General features: G+C 43.6%; 1 protein-coding gene across 2 annotated transcripts in view; it reads left to right on the top strand.

Annotated features, from left to right (window-relative positions):
• Nucleotides 1-24,783, top strand: part of JMY (junction mediating and regulatory protein, p53 cofactor) — a 748,581-nt gene that overhangs the window by 536,515 nt on the left and 187,283 nt on the right. For both annotated transcript variants that reach the window (XM_085632252.1, XM_085632253.1), the window contains exon 9: nt 3,897-4,440. In XM_085632252.1, coding sequence (XP_085488378.1) covers nt 3,897-4,440 — 544 coding nt within the window. The remainder of the gene's footprint in view (nt 1-3,896; nt 4,441-24,783) is intronic.

Here is a 24,783-nt window from a genome sequence, read left to right as displayed (position 1 = left end):
GATCCCCCATCTTAGAGCATGTTGGTCCTGTAGGGGGTCGGGTGTCCCACTTTCTACAAGATTTCAAATAGATTACTACAGACCGCTGGGTTTTGAATCTTGTAGAGAATGGGTACACCCTCCCTTTTTTGGAGTTTCCTCCTCCTTACCCTCCTCACCAGGGTTGGTGTTCAGAGGACCACTTGCTTCTTTTGAAGCAGGAGGTTCTTACCTTGTTACAGAAAGGTGCGATAGAGTTGGTTCCAGAGCAGGAAAGGGGTCAGGGGTGCTACTCCCGGTATTTCCTGATCCCCCAAAAAGGACGGTCGTTTGAGGCCGATCTTGAACCTCAGGATTTTGAATCTTTACCTCAGGCAGGAAAAGTTCAGTATGTTGACCTTGGCTCAGGTTCTTCTTGCGCTGCAACAGGAAGACTGGATGGTGTCCATCGATCTGCAGGATGCGTATTTTCATCTTCCCATCCTTAAGTCGCATCGGAAGTATCTCCGGTTCACGGTGGGATTGCAACACTACCAGATTGCGGTCCTTCCGTTTGGTCTGACTTCCGCACCTCGAGTCTTTACAAAGGTGATGGCGGTGGTAGCGGCACATCTCAGAAGGTCAGGGGTTCCTGTTTTCCTCTATCTGGATGACTGGCTGTTGAAAGCGGAGTCTCCGGAGTTGGTTTTGCGCCACTTGCAAACGACAACGCAACTGTTGTTCAACTTGGGGTTCTCGTTAAATGTACCCAAATCTCACCTGGTGCCTAGTCAACACCGCCTGTTCATAGGGGCAATACTGGACACTCATGTGTGTCGGGCATACCCGCCTCCGCAGAGGATTCTCGACATACGGGAGATGATTCCTTTATTTCACGATGGAGCAGTTGTTCCAATCCTGAAGGTTCTTCATCTGCTCGGTCTGTTCGCTTCCTGCATTCTGTTGGTCATGCACGCCGGCACATGAGGGCACTCCAGTGGTGCCTCCGCAGGCAGTGGTATCAACACAACGGAGATCTCGGAGAGTAGGTCAGAATCTCCAGAGACGCTGCAGCAGAGCTGACTTGGTGGGGTGTGCAGGGCAACCTGTCTCAGGGAAAGCCTTTTCAGCCACCTCCGCCGGTGGCCACAGTGATCACGGATGCCTCCACTCTAGGGTGGGCTGCTCATCAGGGGGATCTGGAGGTCAAAGGTCTTTGGTCTCCAGAGGAAAAGCTGCTTCACATCAACCTTCTGGAATTGCGGGTGATATGTTTGGCACTGAAAGCGTCCCTTCCTTCCCTTCGCGGTCAGTCAGTTCAGGTCCTGACGGACAACACTACCGCGATGTGGTACATCAACAAACAGGGAGGTGTAGGGTCGTATCGCCTCTGTCGAGAGGCTCTGCGACTCTGGTCCTGGGCTCAGGGCGATCAGATTTGTGTGTTTGCAAGTCATCTAGCCAGTGTGCTGAATGTTCCTGCGGACAGTCTCAGTCGGCGTTACTCAGCCGATCACGAGTGGTGGCTTCATCCGGAGGTGGTCCGTCGCATCTTCTAGATGTGGGAGTTTTCTCGGTTGGACCTATTTGCCACTCACGAGAACGCGCACTGCCCGTTGTTCTGCAGTCTCCAGTATCCAATGCAGGGAGCGCTGGGGGAGGCGTTTCAGTTAGATTGGAGTTCACAACTCCTTTACACGTTTCCTCACATACCCTTTATTCCTCTAGTTCTGAGGAAGATTCGCCAAGACCGGACCCAAGTCATATTAATCGCTACGGATTGGCCAAGAAGGGTGTGGTACACAGATCTTCTTCGCCTCTCATCGCACCCTCCGCTCCATCCTCCTCTCAGGGCAGATCTCCTCTCGCAGTCGCAGGGGCAGGTTCTACACCCCCACCCCCTGCACCTTCATGCCTGGAGATTGAACAGGGCAACCTGAGTAACTTCTCTCTCCCACCGGATGTGGTGGATGTCATTTTATCTTCCAGAAGGCACTCCACCAAATCTGTCTATTCATCCAGGTGGTTCAAATTTGTTAAGTGGTGTGGAAAGAGGACCATTGATCCTTTAAATGCTCGTTTGTCTGAAGTATTGAGTTTTTCTCTTTTCCTAGCCCAGCAGGGTTATGCTGTGGCTACGGTTAAAGGTTATTTGTCGGCTTTATCGGCTTTTATTTGTTTACCGGATCAGCCTTCTCTATTCAAATCTCCTGTCGTTATGAGGTTCATTAAGGGCCTTACAAAAAAGTTTCCTCCCACTCCTTTCATTATGCGTCAGTGGGATTTAAATCTTGTTCTTACCTTTTTAATGGGTTCTCCATTTGAGTCTCTTTATAGTTGTCCGTTGAGGCTTCTCTCAAACGGTTTTCTTGATTGCCATTACCTCGGCTAGGAGGGTAAATGAGCTTCAGGCTCTTCGTTCTAAACCTCCATTCTTGACCATTCATGCAGATACGTTGGTTCTAAGGACCAGGGTGCTTTCCTTCCTAAGGTGGTTAATCCTTTCCATTTGAGACAGTCCGTTACCTTACCTTCCTTCTATCCTCCCCCTTACCCTTCCAAGGAGGAGGAGAGACTTCATAGTTTGGACCCTAGGAGAGCTGTCAGCTTTTATTTGGACAGAACAAAGCAAAGACTGGACGATCAGCTCTTTGTGGGCTATGTTGGGCGAATGAAAGGCATCTACAGACAGAAGTATCCATCAGACGAACAAGTTACTTACCTTTGGTAATGCTTTTTCTGGTGGATACAGTGTCTGCCTGTGGATTCCTCACTGTCCCACCCGCCTCCCCGTTGTCCACCTGTTTCTACCAAAAAATGCTATAACTGTTTGACATGAATGTTTTTAATATGTCTTTTTCAAGCTTATGTTTTAATAGTGGGAAATGCTTGGTCTGTTGCCCTTTTTCCGTGCTTTTATTGGTTATGCATTTGTAGATATATATATATATTTGGTATACTGTGTATACGTGTGAAAATGTGTCAGTCCGCCCGTTTACCTCGGTGGCACGGAAAAAATGGGTGGAACCGACGTCCGCACGCCGACGAGGTCTTCTTATGGCTCCGATGACATCATACAGAGTCTCGAGCGGAGCTGTGCTATTTTGACGTCCTCGACGACGTGGGAGAGCTAGGAAAGAATTTCTGCGGAATGCTAGCACAGGGGGTATTCTAAAGGTGAGGATTCCACAGGCAGATACTTTATCCACCAGAAAAAGCGTTACCGAAGGTAAGTAACTTGTTCTTTTGGTTCATGTGGTGATACTTGGTAAGTGTTGTAGGGTGCAGCACAATCATTTCTGACATGGTTTGTGTTATTCGAACAAAATCTATAAAAATAAATCTTTTAAATTGGAGCACCCAGGAACAAAGGTGTACAATGTTAACTGGGGTGAGCTGCAAGACCATACCTGATCTTGTGATCACAGTCAGCCACAAAAGGTGCTTGGGTCCGGTTCTGCTGTGCCACTTAGGATAATTTTGTCTTTTAGGTTTCCATTTCTTCTATGGATAATATTTTCTTTTTTCTTCACAAATGTTTAACACTTGATCCTCCAAAACAGTTAAGACTGAGGTTTTTCTCTCCTTGGTTATCAGTCTAGTTTCCTACACCTGCTCCCCTCCCTCTAACTAAATTGCAGATGTCCTTAGTTCAAAGGCATTTATAGGTTTGATGCAACATACTTGACTAAAGTGAAATTAAAAGGTAAATAGATTAATTTTTGGTAGTTATTTGCAGTGTTTGGGTAATGGGTTAGTAGCTTTTTCTTTCAATTGACTTTATTTGTCTCCTGTGCTAAAATCTCATTCATGTAAAAATTATGCTAACCAGTCATAGGAATTGTGAAATAATGTAATGTTTTCCATCTACAGGATGCTGTTGCTGTGTCTTATTAAAAAAAGATGTTCAAAACTATATATGTATTTTTTTATTTTAGCGTTACCCAGGGCAGGTGATACTTAAATCAACAAGGTTGAGGTTGGCTCATTCAAGACGGAAAAGTTTTGCATATTCCACAGATGAACCACAGTCTCTCCAAGTAACCAAGAATATGCAACCAGCAAATGAAAGGAGTCAACCGAGAGAGGTTGCCAGTGCTTTGGAAGTTCAGTCACTTGGGTGTCTGCCTCGGCTGGAAGATGCAGCATTACCTCTTACCTTCATTACCTCATTGGATCCTGAAATGACTCCACTTTCTTTTCCTAAAGAGGACAGATTTGAACCAGAGTGGGAAACATGCAGTGGTCCTCCACCTCCAGCACCACCCCCACCCCCACCTCCACCTCCACTTCCTGTGAAGGAGGACCCCACTGATTTGGTAGAGAAAAGGGTCAGTACTGTGGAAAAAGAAAAGGTTGACACTGTGGTTCTAAAGTCCACTAGTCTTCCCTCAGCACATCATTTGGACAGTGGTCAGCTTCTTAATGCTAGAAGAAAATTAAAGAAGACAGGGGCTCTGGAAGGTGGGCCACGTAGGAGAGGTAAGAAAATATTATTTAATTCACATAGTATTATGAATGACAGATTAGTTATCTTTAGCAAAAGGGCACGATTCAGCACACTGAAACACTTGAGACTTAATTTAAAAGAAATGTGCTTGCCTTTACCTATTGTGATATATATCCCAGCAACTGTGCACTCCACTTGCTTCCTCGTCAACCACATATTTGAATGGTTATATCAATTGCTGCATTTTGTGTGATCATAATTCTAGATAGGATTATTTTCAGTGCTAAGCAGCTGTACTGTTTTGTGCACCTGGTGGAGACTGCAAAAGTACAAGTAAACGCAATCTAGATCCCCTCTGGTGCTTGTAGCAAGTAGATATTGCTTGTAAGCGTCAGCGTACATGCTAACCAGATGCCAATCCCAACCTCCCAGCTCATTTGCCCACCCACTGACATATAACATTACAGTTCAAATGTATTGTCAAGATAAACTAGACTTGGCAGCTGTGGAAACGTAAGTACAGCCATCTCCATGGTGCTTGGGGCATTGTGGTGTTAACCAAGTGTCATGCAAATTAGGGCTTGATGGCTGATTCTCAGGTGTCTTGCCCAGGGGATTGTTTTATGCACGTGTTACACGCCCTGGTGGTCTGGCAACATTTGTATCGTGGACGTTAGCCTATCCTGATGCAATGCACTGCATGAGGGCACCTTTGGGCTCACTCTTACACTCCCAACACAGTGACAATCTGGGTAGCATTCTACCTGTTATCTGGATAGTCCTGTAGATAAAAGGGGAGCATCTGCCACGTCTTCCTCAGGCCATGGCTTACGCTTGCAGTCTGTTGAGGAGAGGAGGATGTGAGCTCCCTGCTTCTGAGTATTTCAGAATTACTGCTTGATCCATTCCATAAATTTCTGTGTCCACAGACTTGTTGACATTATTGTGTATTTTCTATCACTTAGTTTGGAACAAACGGGGCGACTTTTCAGCACCAGCACGGCATTATTCATTCTTCTGCATGCCGTTTTATGCTTTTCCCATTGAGAGCAGACACAGCGACCTTTCAAATGCTGTTTCTGTACCATTATAATGAAGCATTTATATAGCTTTTGGGAGACTTTGCATGCTAAGTCTCTGGGGCGATGACTTATTTATCATACACTCTGCGGGAACACGTTTGGATGCGGTTTCAATGGACGTACAGTGACAAATTCATTTGATCTATGCTTGGGATTGTTATAATCACATACCTAGCTCACAATTTATCATTCTGTGGTTCGGACCCACACGCCCATTGAACTTTTTTAGTGCTGTGGTAGTTTGTCACTTACATGCCTTTTTAGGCATTTCTTACTGTGAGGTGATCCTGTTATCAACTATGGAAGCACTTTACTTTTGCCACGTGCTTGAGATATTAAGATTACATAGAGCACTTCCGTGTGCCTTTCTAGTTGGACATGGGACCGGTGTAGTCTCTTAACAGTGTCCCAAGAGTCTGACACCTCTTGTGGACGCGGCTGCCTCAGGCACACATAAATGTGCCGTTTTTAGACCACTTCACCACGACATAAGGTGCACTTTTGGTATGATATCATGGTACTCGGTGCACATTCTAAGTTATTTTGAAGTTGTGATGATATTTCTTAAGGTTTGGCTGATGGTTGGCCCACCTTATTTTTACTTTGTCTTGGTATATATCAGGAATTGATTGAATGCATCAAGATCATCATTGGTGAGGGGGCTTATCAGAGTTGCCACTGCTTTGGTCTTACATATTAAGCAATTGTGATGTGACCTAGTTTCTCTGTTTCTATTCACATAGGTATGGTAGTCTGATGACGACATCCTGAGGAAACGCTTATAAATGGGTTGGGGTTGAAACAATGACAATATTCCCAATTGATTGATATCTGGCATTATAACATAAGGGTGGACAAACTCCTTGAGCCTTCTTTTTAGGTCAAGCCTGGGCAGCGCATGCGCTGCTCTACGAGGTATGCAGTATTCAAGTATGAACTTGAAGCTTCGCCTAATCTCCGCCCATATTTTTCATTGGCTTGTGTCATTGTCATTTGTAAATGATGGCTTCTGATTCGTTAATGGCTTGTTAGTCCCGCCTTGTCTTCATTTGTTAACTCCTTTGATGACTGGCCCTTTTACTTCTGTTGTTACACAATATATCTTATTTAGTCTCTAAGCACTGTTTTCTTTAATGAGTTTCCCTTACTGCATGCACGACCTGCTTTCCTGCAACATTCAGCGCGCCATGCACGCTTTCACTTTCTAAGCAGCCTGTGACAATGACGGCCTTGTCCTTAAAGTGAAATAGGTCTCGCATTTGCAAGAGTTAGGGCTATTGGCATTGTAAATGACAATGCCTTTTATTTACTTGTTATTTTATCAAAAAAGATAAATAAAAGGCATTGTCATTTACAATGCCAATAGCTTAAACGCTCGCAAATGCGAGACCTATTGCAATGCAAATGCTTGTTATTCTTGTGAATTTGAATATACACACAACCATTGGGATCACACATTGTCTTTGTATTATAATGATTGTTGTCTGTGGTACGACTTTATGCACACTGCGTTGTCTGCACTATGGGTTCACACTATCACTCCTGTATATATGTGTATGAATATAATACATATATAATTGAAGCTTACTTGGTCCAGTACTTTATTGATTTATTATGTTATTAATAAGTCATGATGATTGTTCTTCCAACAGTGCATACTTGCAACTGTTGTTGACTAATTAAGTTAATATATCTTATAATTCCGATTGGTGTTTAGAAGCATCTAGTTGCTTTATAAGGTTTCTTGACTTAAATGAGTCCCACCCGATTTTTTGTATTACTTGATATACCCTAGTTAAGGAGTAATTGTATGGTGAAGTGATCCAATATCCTTCCTCCAGGATTTTGCAGCTACTAGTAACTTTGTGGGAGGGATAGTTTTGTGTCCCTAAGATAAAGCACACTTTTAAGTTTTACAAGAGCATGGTCCGATAGATCACTCAAGAGGCTACAATCTATTCCATTGGTGGTATCAGCTTTGCCTGATCTGTCTAGCATGGGGTGTAGTATCTGTTTGCAGCCCCCTCCACTGCTTCTTTCAGTTTCTCAAACTCAGTAAATAGCCCGGAGAGATTAGACAGAAATTAACATTTTGGGACAGATCCAATGACAATTTGTTTTTACGGATCTTAACCTTTACAAAGATGGGTGGAAACTGAATGGGGAGATATGAAATGATGAAGTTTACCCTATACTACTCAGGCGTAGTGTGATATGCAGTCGCCACAATTGAGCAATCCATCTTACAAGTCTTCATTCTTCCCTACGCCCTCACCACCTGCAGCAACCCACGGCAGCTCCACCTCTTATCCCATTTTTGACAAAACAACCCCTAAAGATACAAAAGGCTACCTTTGTCACTCCGAGCTGAAAAATAATGCCAACTGGGCTGAATTCAAACCCTTGACTGAATCAGAAGTGTTCAATATAATCACAACTTTAAAACCTTTGGCTCACACCATTAATCCCCTCCCATCCACAATGGTCAAAAATCTCAGCCACGTAATTGCCCTGTTCTGGACTCTAATCATCAACTCTTCTCTCTCCACGGGCTGTGTACCAATCTCTCTACAACTAGGTCAAATCACACCCATACCCAAAAATCCCAAGGCTGACCCTAATGATCTCAACAACCTCAAACCTATCTCCAACCTCCTGTTCCTAGCCAAAACGGAAAAATGTGCCTTGCAATAAGTTAATCATCATATATGTAAATTCTCCCTCCTTGACACCTTCCAATCCGGTTTCAGGAAAGGCTGTAATACTGAAAATGCCATGATCACTATAACAGATGGCATTCACAGATCCTTAGACAAGGAAGAGGCTTGCCGCCTTATACTGCTTGACCTATCTCTGCTTTCCATACTGTTAATCACCCAGCCCTGCTTGAATCTCTGAAGTTTCGCTTTGGTATCAATGGCACCGTCCTCAAATGGTTCACATCCTTCCTACAACACCGTGCGCAACAAATCAAAATCAACTCATGTCTATAAGAACCCACACGGCTCACCCTGATAGTGCCACAGGGCTCTATTCTCTCCCCCCTCCCTGTTCATTCTCTTCATGAAACCCCTTACGGTCATCTTGTAGCAGGCAGGGATCAAATATCAACTCTACGCTGAAGACACTCGAACTTACTACAAAATGAAATCACCCAGTGCCATTCAACACCTAAATGTCGCTCTGAACAAGATTCATTCTTGGTTTCAATCTAATCACCTTAAGCTAAACCCCTACAAAACAGAAATAATCCTATTCTCCCCCAAATGCAACCATCTTCCTATTCACAAATGGATCAGTGTTCTGAACGCCTTAAATTGCTCTCTCTCTCCATCCAACTCCGCTATAACCCTGATCTTCTGCTTGGACAACAACATGTTAATGAAAGAGCACATTAGTAACTCGTTTTAAGGAGCGCTTTACGCTCTAAAACACCTCCAGAAGCTTAAACCATTCATCACGTAGATGATTTCAAGATTGTGGTGCAATCTTTGGTCCTCTCCAAACTAGACTACGTAAATGTCATTATCACTGGGACTCCAAAATCTCACCTCGCTCCCCTGAGATCAGTTTTAAACGTGGCAGCCCAGCTCATTACTGATGTCCAACGGTTTGAACACATCACTTCTGCTCTCAAGAGCCTCAACTGGTTTCCTATCGAAGTAAGGTACTCTTACAAGACTGACTGTACCATCCAGAAAGCATTCCACTCACATTTCCCAAACTACCTAGAAAACAAACTTACGAAAGCAGGGACTTCTAGTTCGTTGAGAAGCTCCAACACACTTTTGCTCCTTCCTCCCAATCCCAAAAAAATCATCTACCAAGTTGTGCTCTTTTTCTGGAAATGCATAGGCATATGTTACTCTCTACCTAGCGATCTGCGATGCAACCCCTCCTTCCTTGAATTCAGAAGAGACCTGAAACTCCTCCTCCTCCTCAACAAATACTTTAATTCTTAGACTACTGTTCCTGGTCTATTATCTTGTGCTCAGGACTGAACCTTATGTCATAGTAGACTATTTGCTTGTTTGTTATTGTGCTGTGTATTATCTACAGTATTGCTCATCATATGTTTTTTGCATTCCTGTTTCACTGAATTTGCTCACGTTCATGTGAAGGGCTCTGACCCCTTCGGGTCTAGCTAGCGCTATATAAAACTTATATAAATAAGTATGTGACTGTTATTTACCTGTTTAACTAGCTATACTTATTGCTAAGAATCAATACTTTTTTTTTTAAACTTTCACAAAAATATATTTCTCATTGGGTCCTGATAAGTGTTTTCCAATTGTTGAGCAATAAACTTAAGTATTATAGCCATCTCTCATGTGCCAAAGAATTAATCTGTGTACACCTCACCGTTGTTGCCCTTGAAGTAGTTAACATTGATGAACTTATCATCCAGTCTCTTTGTAACTTTGATGTTTTAAACGAGGTCAGAGGCATTTCCTGAAGGACCAGTATTCAAATCTTTTGAGCACAAATAGTTTTTTTGTTTCTTTACTCTATGTAACATGTGAGTCCATTGATATACATGGAGATGATTTAAAGGTATCTATGACTGGTTGATAGGACAATGTTGTCTACCTCTAAAATGTGTATCACAGGAGAATGTGATAGAACAATTACATTTAATAATAGCTCTAGGGAAAATTTAAATTTCCAGCTGGTCTCAACATTTTCTAGCAGGTCACACTGACTTGTGGGTATTAAAAGTGAGTCCTGTGTATGCTGACCATTATGACTTACATGAAGGACAGTGAGGGGAGGGCTATGATAATTAAAGAACTAATAGGGTCACTACAAAGCGAGACTTGGTATGTCTACAAAGCAAAGTAACTCTCTGTACTGGTTTGTGGGAGAGATAATTTGAGGTGGATATTCTTGGTCCAGAGAGCAGACAAGAAGAATCTCTGTCCTCAACGGTTTCACCAACCAGCAAATCAGACTTCCAGTTCTCAAGTACATGTCACTAATTATTGTTAATCTGTTGCATGTGCTTTCAGACCAAAGGGCAAAACAATCTTTCAAAGCCATCCACAGTCTCTCAATGTCTAAACTTGTTCTTAGCTAGTTTTCCAGACCCTAGCTTGCTGAAGAGAATAGTTGAGTCTGGTCTGCGCTCACCCCATCTATGAGGAATACTGCCATTAGGATTGATAAGGATTCCCCAACCGAACATCCATGACAATATGTTCTTCGACAACAAATGGTGTTGCTGTTCCAGATACATTTGGTATATGCATAGAACTATAATTACCTTATCACATTGATAGATTTTGACTCCAGAAGGGCAGTGCAATAATAAGTGCTAGGTAAACCTTCCAGACTTTTGGGGTTCAACCTTCTCAAGAGACATCCGCATCAGTGCATGAAAGCATGATAGGGCCTAATGTAAATCAAATACATGTACTATGCTACAGTCATCAGGGCACAGCCCTAGAGAATCTAGATAGACTGCAGGCCTTATTGTTGAAGCGGATTTTAGCTGTGATGACACTACTCCCCTTTGTGGTTTATCCTTCTCTACTAATTTTTTTGTAACCCTCTCCAGCCTCTCTTTTTCTTCATCTGTCTGTTTACCTGATTCGGTCTCATCAGCAGGATTAGCATGTATCATCTGTGCTCTTTCCCTTGCTGAGCCTTCCAACTAGTCAAGAATTTGTTTCTCCTTGGAACTCTTTTGTTTTTACATCCATCTTAAGAAGTATGGAGGCATGTTTTAATAGTCCGTATCAGAAGTCAAATTTCACTTGCTGGAGGGCTGGGAAAATCTTTTGATTTAAGTTGGGTTTGTATAAAAAGTCTGGCAAGATGTACATTTTACAGCTACTAAACTGATGCAGGCTTTGTTTTTGCCATAACGACCTGTTGTGTTTGTGGGTGTCTAAAGAAGGATAGCAACATGGTGGGGGTGTTTCTTTTCCTAATGTCTGCAAGGAGCATACAGTTTATGCTTTCTGAAATTCAGTAAGATGGGAACATTCTAGCTTTATCAATTCTGGGATAAAGGTATCAGGAACGTTAGCATATCCTCTATATCTGAAGAGAATCTGATATTATCACATCAGCTTCTTCCCTCCAAAGGGAAATGTTGCTTGTGTTTTTTACAGAGCTCCTATTTCCTTTCAGGAGTTGGGATTGTTTGTCTTCCACATTGCCTAATCTTCCCTCCACAGACACAGGACATTTTGTGAAACCTGCAGTATGTGTGCATAAGTTTGGGTTTAGCTTTCAAGGCAGTATTTGAATTGGGTACTTTCCAACTAACATTTCAAAGACTTGACGGGAGTGAATTTCCTAATGAGAGATTTTGCTGAGGGCCAGTTTAGGTTTGCCTCTCTTAGACGACACTGTTAGCAAAACTTGGCTTGGGAATTTTCCTTTCAACATTTAAAACACTCAACCTTCATTAGTAGGATAAAGTGCGTAAATGCAGTGCTGCAACGTTTTAGCAGCTGTCCTTATTGTACAGGAGTAATTGATTCTATGGTGTCTAAAGTAGATACAAAATACCTCTTTTAATTTTCCGGCATCACACGAACAGTTCCAATAATTTGCATGCAAAATCTTCTTTTTATTTTGTCAAAGAAACATCCCTGTTCAATTTTTCCAACCACTCATCTTCCTGAATTACCTACAAACTTTCACTGTCATCAGCCCACCATACATCCTCAATATCTTCTGTACCTCCGTGTTCAACCTCCTTATTGATCGATCTACAAAGACAATTAGCAACTCTCTTTGCAACACCTGGATTATAATGGACTGTAAAATGAAACTCTTTTAATGCCGCAAACCATTTGAATATCCTTGAGGATATTGCATTTAAACCCTCTCTACAGAATACTTCCTGACGTGGTTTATGATTTGAATATACCCAAAATTGCACCTCTCCATAATGATTATTTGAATGTTCTTTTGGCCCAATAGATCTAAAATGCTCCCTTTTTTTTAGTAGAATAGGTATATGCAGCTCCTTGTAAAAAAAATTAGGTTAGTGCATTAGGGACATATTCATCTCCCTGCTTCTGATTTAGCACTGCACCCAAAGCCTTTTTAACTGGCATGAATGAAAACTGAACAAGGTTATCCTTGAATGAAATTCTGAAAGCTCTGATCACCCGCACAATCTTTTTTAATTCTTTTAATTGTCGCACACTTTGCCTCAGTTAAATTCTACACCTTTAATTAGAAGACTAAGCATGACAAATGTTTTCTTAGTAAAATTTGCCACAAAACGGTAATGGAGTTCAGCTATTCCCAAAAATGTGTGCACTTCTTCCTGTTTCTCCGGACTTGACATATCTTGTATAGTTTAAACCAAATCCCATTTGGGATTAACTCTTTGGACGAGAAGTTGTGGCCCAAATAATTCAGTTCCCTACAACAAAGTTTACATTTCTTAGCCTTTAGCATCAGACTTTGCTCTTTCAGTAAACTAAGGACACATCTTAACTCTGGATGCTATGTTATGCTAGGCATTTCTAAAGCGCATGGCTACCCAACAGGCTTACCAGCGCTGAAGTCATGTCCTTCCTATAACTGGCACCGTGGGTGAACCACTTGAAGAGGTGAGTTTTGAGAAGCTTCCTGAATTTGGTGTCTTTGGTGGTCAATCTTAAGAATAGAGAGGGGGAGTTCCAGAGTTTAGCTGCCAGAAAGGCAAAGGAAGGTCCACAACTTCTCACTTTCTTGATTCTCGGTGTCTGGAAAAGTCTCTGGTCTGTGGAGTGCAATGATCTTTGGGAGTGTAAGGAATTAACAATCTCTGAATTAAAGGGAGACTTTTAGTGTGCATCATTTTGTGGGCCAGACTGAGGAATTTGAATTGTATTCTTTTACATAGAGGCAACCAGTGCAGGGTAACAAGGGATGAGAAGATTGAATGATGCTTTGGAATTTCCAACAAAACACGTGCTGTGGCGCTCTGCACCATATGTGAGCACTTAACCACGTACTGAGGGCTTCCCAAATAGACTGAATTGCTGTAGTCAAGGCAGGACTGTATGAGGCCTTGGACCACGGTTTTTTGAGTGGTGGGGAGGGTCCCAGAAAATGTCAAAGCAGGAGGCGGAGAGTTTTCTTACTTGGACCTCCATGGTTAGAGGACTGTCTATCCAAAAACCCAAACATTTAATTTAAGTTTTAGGAGGGTGGGCTAGATAGTTGGGCCACTGGAGTTCAGTTCAAAGATTGGGAGTGTTCCCATCTATCAAAAACTCTGTTTTGTCTCCATTGAGTTTTAAGTTGTGGCTGATCATCCAGTTGGTAGGATTTCTTATGCAGGCATTACGTTTGAAGGAAAATATTCCTGTATTAGAAGATAAAGAGAGGATGATTTGAGTATCAGCTTATGTGGAAAAACCATACTGTGTTATAATGTCTGCCAGGGGCTGCACATAGACATTAAACTGAGTGGGGCTTAACGAGAATCCTTGAGGTACCCCATATTCCAGGGATAAAGTGTCAGAGAAAAAGGATTTCTCGCTTACTTGGAAGCTTCTTTTCCCCAGAAAAGAGGATAGATGCTGCTCCCAAGAGTTTGCTAAGACCAAAATGTTTTCTGGGGAAAATACCACACCTGTAGGATCTACCCATTTACTAGTCACCAATCTCTGGAAACAGAGGCTGCTGAACTCAAACCATATGGCATGACAAAAAAAATGTAAGTCTTTGGACTCCTCACTCATTCTCACGTGTTAATATGCAGATGTTAGAGGGGTAAAGTATTCTGGCCCCATTAACATGCTTGCTATCTCACGTATATTGGGCAGAGTAAATCTGTCCTCCACTACCCTTTTGTTCAGCTCACTTAAATCTGTGCAAAGTCTTTTGCTTCTATCAGCCTTTCATGCCAACACAACAGGAGATAACTAGTTAATGGCCTCTACCTCTTCAATTATACATTCCAAAATAACTGATCAAGTTCACACCTAACCGCATCCCTACCACTATACGGAATCAGTCTTGCTTCACAAACAAACAGGGCAATTTTTGTTTTAGCTGTATATAATGTTTACGTTATGTTATGTTATATATCACTTATAAAGCGCACATACACCAGATTGGTTTCATGGCGCTACTCTAAAGATACCATAGTCCTGGACGTTACTCGTGTGCCTGTCTAAATAGCCATGTTTTTAAAAGTCTCCTAAATCACATGAGATCCGTGCAGGATCTAATTTCTAAGGGCAAGGAATTCCAATTTACTCCAGTATTGGAGCTTTCATAGATTCACATGCCTGAATCATTCCCCGCCGTCGAGACGGGAGTCTCCGGTACATAAAAAAGCATTGCTTAGTAGTATAGCAAACTGAAAAGAGGCTTAGGCCCATTTCCCTTATGCAACCCATAACCTTTGTTATGTAAAAAAGGACCGAACTTGTCTCTGAACCAATCGGAGCCTCTCACCCTGTAGAACACTCCTGAGAGAACCTCTTGCCCCTCAGATTTTCTACCGCACGTTGTGCTAGGGAGTCTCCTTTGAGCTCTGCTCAAATTCTACAGTTTATTTCTGCTTCATTCTGGATTTGAGAGTTTCTTCAACTGCTTTTTTCTTCACCAACTCCTGAGAATGGCTGACAAGGAGAAGAAAGGTTTATTTAGAGCCTATGCTACCTGTTCAAAGAAAAGGCTATATACAGACGACCCTCATAAAGATTGCATATACTGTCTTTACCCAGACCATCAGGCAAAGGACTGTAAGGTATGTCGTACCTTTCTAATAAAACACTGAGGGATCGTGAAGGAAGGCTTTACTATGGCTTAAAAAACTTAAAACCAGGAAAGACGTCATGTCTACTGACAGTGATGAGGCGTCTACAACTTCTAGGAGATCTCAGAAAAGAAGCAGATCTCCTCAGGCTCATACCTCTGGGGAAAGACCTGAGAAGGCCCTTAAAAAACCCACTATTGGGTCTTCAGGGCACAGTCCCTCAAAATCTCCTCCACGTAAGGAAAAGGAGAGCAAGGGTCATGCTTCAGGGGTAAAACATACAAAGAGGACACGCTCAGAGCCCTCAAAATCACCCCCTAAAGTCAAACATTCTCTCAAGAAGCCGGCCTCCACACCTGCTGAGGAAAAATTGGTAAAATCTACGTCGTAGACGGGAGCGTCGACGGAGAAAATAGCGTCGTCGTCGTCGAAGAAAACTGAGGTAAAACTATCTTCTAAAGCTATATTTTCGTTGACGATGGCATCGTCGACGGCAATGTCGACGCCAAGACCTTTGACGACGGCATCGATGACGACCACGATTACGTCGTCGACGGGATCGTCGACGGCAGCGACAACAGACTCGTCAACAAGCTTTTATGATTTTAAAATGTCTTAAATCGAATAAAGCTAATTTGATTTGACACGTCGACGACAGTATCAGCAGCGTCGACGGCAGCATCGACGACGATAGTTTCGTCGGCGGTTTCGACGGCGATCTCGTCGACGGGCTCGTCGACGAGCGAAAAAACTCCAGAAAAACGGGAATTTGCCAGGAAGAGGAGAATTACTCCAAAACTTACTTCTCCAGGCAAGGTGACACCTCTAGTACCATCCCACCTGTTAGAGGAGGAAGAGTCACAGGAGGAGGAGGATGATGATGGCCCATTTGGCTACGCCAGTAGCCCGTCCCAATTACATGTAAAGTGCCAAGAGGATGACTGGGAAGACGAATATGAGGGGTTTCAGGATCGTCCCCAGCAACACTATCGCAAGGAATACGAGGAAGAGATGGTGAGCGTTCCGTCTTCATTGCTAACGGATCTGCAGTTTGTTAGATGATTATAAAAGGAGGCATCCTGTAACTCATACTTCTCAAAATATACCGGTGACTACATTTCAGCCACGCTCTATTCCATGTACACCAGTGTGACGGCAAGAGTTTTTACCAGAGTCCTTGCCTATTTCACCTCTACCAAGGTCTCAACAAGATCCAGTGACCTCTGATGATGAAGAGGGAGAGATAACGGACCCTAGTAAAGAGTGGGACGTTTATCTCATTCCGTTCGCCTTCGTCTCCTTCACCGAAACCTGTTGATTCTCCTCCGGAGGACATCGGGGGGTTCCATAATTTAATGGAGAGAGCTACAAAGAGATTTGCGCTCACCATGTCATCTGACAAGACGGAATGTTTCTTGTACGATTTCAAGGAGCCATATCGCAAGGCAGTTCGATCCCTCCCAATTGTCAGTCATATATGGGAAGAAGGTCTCAAGGTCATGGAGACACCAACAACGGTTACTCCAGTACTCGCCAGACTGGACAAGAAATATAAAGCGCCCTCGGATGCCCCAGCTTGTCTACTAGACCACCCCAAGCCGGACTCAGTTATAACCCAGGCGGCTCAACAGAAATCAAGGAATCCATCAGCTCCAATTATGACGCTTCCCGACAGAGAGGGCAGGCGCTTGGCTAATGCGGGGAAGAGATTTTCTTCCATGTCTGCCCTTCTAGTTAAGGTGACAAATGCCCTGGCCATTCTGGGCAGGTAAGATAGACAAATGTGGTGCGACCTCTCGCCTTACATAGACAGCATTCCAGAAGTTGATAAGACAGGAGGCCAGAAAGATCCTCCAAGAAGGAGAAAGGACTTCGGCTGAAGTCATAGATTACGCAATGGACATTGCGACCACGGCCTTCAGATCTTTGGGAGGAGCGGCAAGGATGGCTGAGAGCAACAGCGTTTAGGCCTGAAGTCCAGAATAAAATCTTGGACCTTCCCTTCAATGGAGAGGATTTGTTCGGGAAACACATCGACAAAGCTTTGCAGAGTATCAAAAAAGATACCGACACCGCAAAATCACTGGGAACGCTGCAATATAGGAAGGTGCCTTTTAGAGGAAGGGGCCAATCCTCCTATAGAGGAGGTTACCAACAAGGCAGATACACTTCTTACTCCACCTCATCTCAGCCCTACCGTCAACAGTATACACAACGACAAACAGGAAGTTACACAAAATCTACTCCTAGAGGTCGAGGAGGTCGTCAGGGGAAGGACAGTACCCAACGAAAATGACAACTTTCTGACTCAGGCTACACCTATTCCTCTTACGTCACATGTTCCCCTGGGTGGAAAAATTTCTTATCATCTTCAAAATTGGCAGTACATAATACAATTCGGACACACTCTAGAACTTCTGCAAACGCCCCCTTATACACCGCCGAAACATCAAGAGGTCAAATACTTACATCAGATGCGTCGGGAGATTCGGACAATGCTCCGAAAGAGAGCAATAGAACCAGTACTGAACTCCCAGAGAGGAAGGGGATTTTATTCCCGTTTTTTTCTAGTCAAGAGAAACGTTCTCCAATGGCATCCTATTTTGGACCTCAGGTCCCTAAACACCTATCTCAAGAAACAATCTTTCAGAATGGTTTCCCTCCAAGATATTCTGCTGCTCTTAAACCCAGGAGATCATATGACCAAATTGGACCTACAGGATGCGTACTTTCACATCCCCATCCATCCTTCCCACAGGCAGTACCTTCGGTTCATGGTGGCCGGAGAGCAGTACCAATTCAAGGTACTGCCTTTCAGCCTGAAGTCAGCCCCGAGAATGTTTACGAAATGCCTGGCCCCAGTGGCAGCTGTTCTAAGGAAACAGAAACACCAAGTTTTTCCTTACCTCGACGACTGGTTAGTCAAAGCAGCACCGGCCCGGTCGTCAACAACGGCTTGCGTGGAACTGTTTGCCAGGTTAGGTCTGACTTTAAACAAAGAAAAATCATCTCTTCAGCCCACACGAAACATCACCTTCTTGGGAACGATACTAGACACAGAGGTAAACAAAGCGTTCCCCTCCAAGGAAAGACAGCTGGGAATAATATCTCTATCCCAGAGTTTTATAAAAAGAAAGTGTCTTTCAGTACGCAAGTACAAATTGTTGCTCGGAACGATTTCATCTTGCATTCCCCTTGTACCTTTCTGCAGGCTAAGGATGCGTCTGTTGCAAGAGCAACTGGATCTACAATGGCATCAGGCGGAAGGATCCTTCGACGATATAGTCAGGGTAACGCCAACCATGGTCCACTCTGCAACGTGGTGGACCTAAAAGCGGAATATCTTGCAGGGTCTATCATTCCTTACACAACCAGCCCCACTGGTGATTACAAGTTTAAGAAAAACCAGGGTACCCCAATACGTGAACCTGGGGTGAAATATGCGGTAAAAAAACAATGGTTCGGGTGTGGCCAAAAGGTCTAATAATAAAGTGATCCTAAGGAGAGCACTTATGGTTAGAGAGTTGAAGATTAATTATTTTAAAGGAGCAAAAAAATTAATAATGTACATAGGGACATAAGTCAGTTCACGCCTCTTTCACTTATTGTGTGAGCACCTGAATTCTATTGTTGTGGAAATAAATGTTTCACATGATCTGACTAATGTCCCTATGTACATTATTAATTTTTTTGCTCCTTTAAAATAATTAATCTTCAACTCTCTAACCATAGGTGATTACGACAGATGCGTCCTTAGAAGGCTGGGGAGCGTTCCTTCAGGACCTCCAAGTCAGCGGTCACTTGAAGTTGCACGAACATCAAATGCACATCAACCTCTTGGAACTCAGAGCAGTCTGCTTAGCATTGTTAGCGTTCCTACCAAGGATACAGAGATCAGCTGTGTTAATAAGAACGGACAACACAACAGCAATGCACTATTTGAACAAACAGGGAGGTACAAGATCACTCTCCCTGTCTCAAGAAGCCCAAAAGGTATGGGAATGGGCGCTGCAACACAAGATATCCATAACAGCGGAACATCTCCCAGGGGACCAGAACGTCAAGGCGGATACTCTCAGCAGGCTCAAATCCACCTGCCACGAATGGGAGATCGACCAAGGGAGTCTAAACCGCATCTTCCAAAGATGGGGAAAACCGACAGTAGACCTCTTCGCAACAGTGGAGAACAAAAAATGCCAGTTCTTCGCAAGCTGGCTTCCCCAACAGGGTTCTTGGGGGAATGCGTTTTTGATGGCATGGTCAGGCGTCTTTGCCTACGCCTTTCCTCCAATTCCCCTTCTGCCACGTGTTCTTATGAAGATCAAAAAAGAACCATGCAAGATAATCCTGATAGCACCATGGTGGCCCAGGCAACACTGGTTCGCGGAGCTTCTACTACTGTCGGAGGAACGCCCGATTCGCCTCCAGCCAATACCATCACTCGTGACGATGTTCCGGGGGGAAGTACTTCATCCGGACCTGAAATCACTGCACTTAGCGGTCTGGCTCCTGAACACTGCAAATTTAGCATCTAAGTATCTCAGCGAAGTGCAAAGAGATACTATCTAGAGCTAGAGCGGATAGTACGAACAAAACGTACAGGATGAAGTGGAAGAGATTCTGTTTATGGTGCAAAAGATGTAACATTTATCCTCTGAACTCGGCAGCAAACGAGATTATTCCATACATTTTGCTTTTGGCAAAGTCTGGTTTGGCTCATGCATCTATAAAGGTACACCTAGCTGCAATATCACGCTACAGAAGGACTTCCTCGGGACCATCTCTGTGGTCCGCAAGAGTCATCAACCAATTCATGAAGGGATTGTTCCAGGTTTTTTCTCCAGTAAAGCCTCCACCACCTCTTTAGCAATTGAATATTGTTCTTTCCCAATTAATAAAACAGCCCTTCGAGCCAATACACAAGGCAGATCTTAAATTCCTGTCGTGGAAAGTTGCACTTCTCATCGCGCTCACTTCAGCCAGGAGAGTGGGGGAAAAGCAGGCTCTCACGGTCCAAGACCCTTTCTTACAATTCAAAGAGGACAGAATGATACTCGGGACTAATCCAAATTCATTCCAAAAGTACCAACTGATTTTCATTTAAATGAGCCACTAATTCTCAAACGATTCTTTCCTCAACCAACAACAATGGCGGAAAGAGCTCTCCACTCGCTAGATGTCCAATGCTGTCTAAAGTTCTATTTGCAGAAAACTAAACCTTTCCGCAAGTCTTCACAACTTTTTGTCGCCTTCAGCGCACCCAGGAAGGGTTTCCCTTTGTCAAAAAGGGGAATTGCCAGATGGATTTCCAGTGCGATAGAGTATGGTCATCAGGCGGCTGGACGACCTCTGAATGCACGAGTCCGTGCCCATTCGACAAGAGCAGTGTCCACCTCCACTGCTTTGTTTGCGGGAGTGCCAATCCAGCATATCTGCAGAGCAGCGACCTGGACACGTACGCACACCTTCACCAGGCATTACTGCTTGGATGCAGCCACAGGAAGAGATTATCCAGTAACGGTAGGCCCTCTTTACCATCCCTCCTTCCTTTATTGGTTACATTTGCACATTTTATTGTTGTGTATTGTATTAGATGCAATTTGCAGAGTATTTTTTATGTGTGTATTGGTATAGGAAGACTGCTTTTATCACACTACATATGTTCCCTTGTTCCAGGTCTTGGGTAACAAAAAATGTGCTATGATTTACTGCTTGCTATTCTGATTCAGGCATGTGAATCTATGAAAGCTCTAATACTGGAGTAAGAAAACAAGTTACTTACCTGTAACTGTAGTTCTCCAGTATTGGAACTTTCATAGATTCACATGCAACCCACCCTCCTCCCCTGAGAGGCTCACCTCGGATTTAGCACAAAAGGTCTTATGGCACAAGTGCACGAAAATCTGAGGGGCAAGAGGTTCTCTCAGGAGTGTTCTAGAGGGTGAGAGGCTCTGATTGGTTCAGAGACAAGTTTGGTCCTTTTTTACATAATGAAGGTTATTGGTTGCATAAGGGAAATAGACCTAGGACTCTTTTCAGTGTGCTACACTACTAAGCAATGCTTTTTTATGTACGGGAGACTCCCGTCTCGACGACTGGGAATGATTCAGGCATGTGAATCTATGAAAGCTCCAATACTGGAGAACTACAGTTACAGGTAAGTAACTTGTTTTCATCTGGGGCCTAGTACAGCAAACCTTGTTCCACCGAGACGCTTCAACCTGAATGATGGAGAGGCCCGAAGATGCAAGTGGGCCGATCGCAGATTTCGAGTAGGGATGTATCTTTTAATAATTCTGTCAACAAATTTGGGGCTCTTGCCATTCAGGGATTTAAAGATGATACATCACACCTTGAAGGCGCATCTCTGAGTTATAGGGAGCCAAAGTAACTTCCTCAAAAGAGGGGTGAAATGTTGACTCCTGTTTTCCTGCAGGATCAGTCTTGCTGCCTGATTCTGTACCAATTGGAGCCGGTGGGGAAGATTAGCTGGAATGCCGAAGTATAGAGAGTTGGTATAGTCTATGTGCGAGATCACCATAGCTAAAACCACCTGTATCTTAGCTTCCTGTGTAAGGAACCTACTGAGTTTCCTTATTTTTCTTAGCTGGAAAAAACACGTTGAGATCACAGCGCCAAATTGAGTCTTCATTGTAAGGTCGCTGTTAATAATGACCCCCGTTGTTTTGGCAGAAACCGAGGGCATGGGAGGCTGTCCCAGCTCCTGAGGCCAGAAAAGGGTACTCCAGGGATTCAAAAAGCCCCCTGTTAGAATCACCTCAGTCTTATCTGGATTTAACTTCAGATGATTGCTGTTCATTCAATCACGGATGAACAGCATCGTAGTCTGAAATTCAGAGATGGATTCTGGGGGTGTTGCTAATAGAAACACAAGTTGGAAATCATCTGCATAATTAAAAGTACAAACTTTCTTTTCTTTAAGAGCATGGATCAGAGGAAAGAGGTAAAGTTTAAACAGGTGAGGGGAAAGTGAGGACCCCTGTGGCAACCACAAGTAGTATTCGTCATGGGGGTTGTGAACTGGCCCAAGCAGACTGCTTGAGATCGATTTCCCAAGAAAGAGCGAATCCATTTAAGAGCTGAACCTTGGATTCCTGCGCCCTCGACACGGTTGACCAGTATGTTATGGTCGACCGTGTCAAACGCCACTGAGAGATCCAGAAGTACCAGGGCCTGTGGAAAACCCCTGTCAGCCTCCCCCTGCAGTGTATCCAGTACCGTTCATACAACTGACTCTGTGGAATGGGCTGGCCGGATGGGGGTCCAGCCATTCGGACTGTTCCAAAAAGGAGGATAAGCATCTGGCCACATAGGCTTCAAGTACCTTGGCCAGGTAGGGCAGCAAGGATATCTGGCGATAGTTAGACTGTACTTCGGGATCTGCCTCTGACTTTTTCAGGAGGGGAATGATAATAGCCTCCTTGAAGGTGTTGGGGGCACAGCCCTGGGATAGTGATTTGTTCAGGAGAGATATAGCTGGACCAGGGAGAGTGGAAAACACCTCTCTTAAAATCCAAGGGGGACAACAGTCTCTAGGAGAGCCTGATTTGACTTTTGTCAGCAGGTCCAAAAAAGCATTATAGCTTAGTGCTTGAAACTGATTCAAGGAACATGGATTCGTAGGTACCATCACACGTACCGGACTCCGACATATGGGAATGCTGGCCTTGATGGCTTTGATTTTATCAGTAAAAAAAATGTTTAGGGCGTCACATAGAGACTGAGAGGGCGCAGGTTTTAATGTCACTCTATCGGGGTTGGATAGTTTGTTGACTATCAAGTAAATTTCTTTTTTTCTGTGGAAGTTGTAATTTTAGAGGACAAATAAGCATTTTTTGTGGTCTGGATTTAAAAAAAAATAATTTCTTAGTGCGACCAGATAAATCTTGTTATCGTCAGGTGAATATTTATTTCTCCACTTCCTTTCGGTTTGTCGCAGGGCTAATTTTAAGGTCTTTAGATCAGAGGAAAACCATCTCTGAGCTTCATGACGTCGGGCTTGAGGTACTCTTTTTAAAGGGGCATGTTTGTTGCTGGCTGTAAGCAGCCAAGCCAATAAATCTTTCTCACTATGGTTGATAGATGATTGGGCCAGCGGCACACTGTTAGTCAGTGTCTCAATAAATAGATTTTTATTGTTGGTGTTCCAGCTCTTGGCTGATCCACCATCAAGAATAGGGATTTTAGTCCTAGTTAGATTATTACTAGTAAATTTAATCAAGTGGAGGTCAGACCATGTACAGGGGATAACCACTGGATTGGTTATAGCCAAATTGGTTGACCATACCTGGTCAAGTATATGACCTTTAATATGTGTGGCAACAGACACATGTTGGCTGAGCCCTGTATATAAATCAGTGAGCTCAGCGGATTGGGGACCACCAGATGTTTCATTGGCCCAATAATTAAAGTCACCAATCATCATAATTTGTGCGTGACTTGTTATAAGATGGGCTAAGTGTTCACCCAAAATTTGTGGGACTGTGACATATTCTGGGGTGGCCTGTAAAGTAAAACGCATTCCATCAGGGCGAAGTCAGATTCAAGCTTGATCACCAGGTTATCTACTGATGGTAGGTTGAGAGAAGTTAGTGCTGTGAATTTAAGATCATGACGTATTATGGCTGCTACCCCGCCTCCCATCCTCCCCTGTGGGCAATTAGCTTGTAGGATAAGATATCGGGGGAGGAATCCTGAGATAGCCAGGTTTCTGTTAACAACTGGATGTCCGGTTGTTCAGACCCCAGTAAAAGATGTATGCCCAATCGGTGTTTTACCATTGAACGAGTATTAAGATAAATAGCCTTTAAATGCTGACTTTTATTTCTATCTTGGGTCTAAGTATAGCTCGGAGAATAGCTAGTGTGTATGAATTCGAGGAAGGATGATCTAATTTCCATGATCCCGTTCTTCATCAACACTATATGTGTGGAAGAATTCAATGCCAAGTCATTCGAGAGGAGCAATTTCAATTCGGACGAAGAATACGTAGATTTTTGGGCATAGTAACCTGCCTCTTGCACCGTACAGACGCAGACGGGCTTGCCTATGGCGCGCGGTTGCCGCTGCGCTCCCGCTCTGTGCTGGCATTATAGCCGTCGTCCGCCTTAGCTCCTCCCCCTCCTATCTGATGGGCGCCCCGAATGGGCGTAGCACCCGGAAGCAAGCAGGGCCGATAGCAGTGTTTGTGTAACCCAATAATTTCCCCAATTCAGTTCAATTCGGACAACAGTGCAATTTTACAAATTCTAGCAGTTAAAATTCTAAGCAGATTAAAAGTTCTAGACAGTTTAAAATGACAATTCACAGGGCAGTGGCACCTTTCTTAGAGCTCTAGAGCTTTCTTTATAACCTTTCAAGCATCCTATTATATCAGTTAAAGCATCAGGAAATTCTCCAGTGAAGCTGTTTCCACAATTTTGGATGTTATTAACTTGAACCTGAGGTGAGGCACTGGGATGTTTGAAATTTTTAATAATTTTTGATGAAGCCTACTCAATGCTGCTAACACAAGCTGCTTTTAACAGCTAGTAAAGGAAGGTAGAGTATAG

This window comes from Triturus cristatus, chromosome 2_1, assembly GCF_964204655.1.
Source record: "Triturus cristatus chromosome 2_1, aTriCri1.1, whole genome shotgun sequence".
Classification (NCBI taxonomy): domain Eukaryota; kingdom Metazoa; phylum Chordata; class Amphibia; order Caudata; family Salamandridae; genus Triturus; species Triturus cristatus.
The sequence above is the reverse complement of the archived record's forward strand: the minus strand, read 5'-3'. Positions and strand labels throughout refer to the sequence as shown.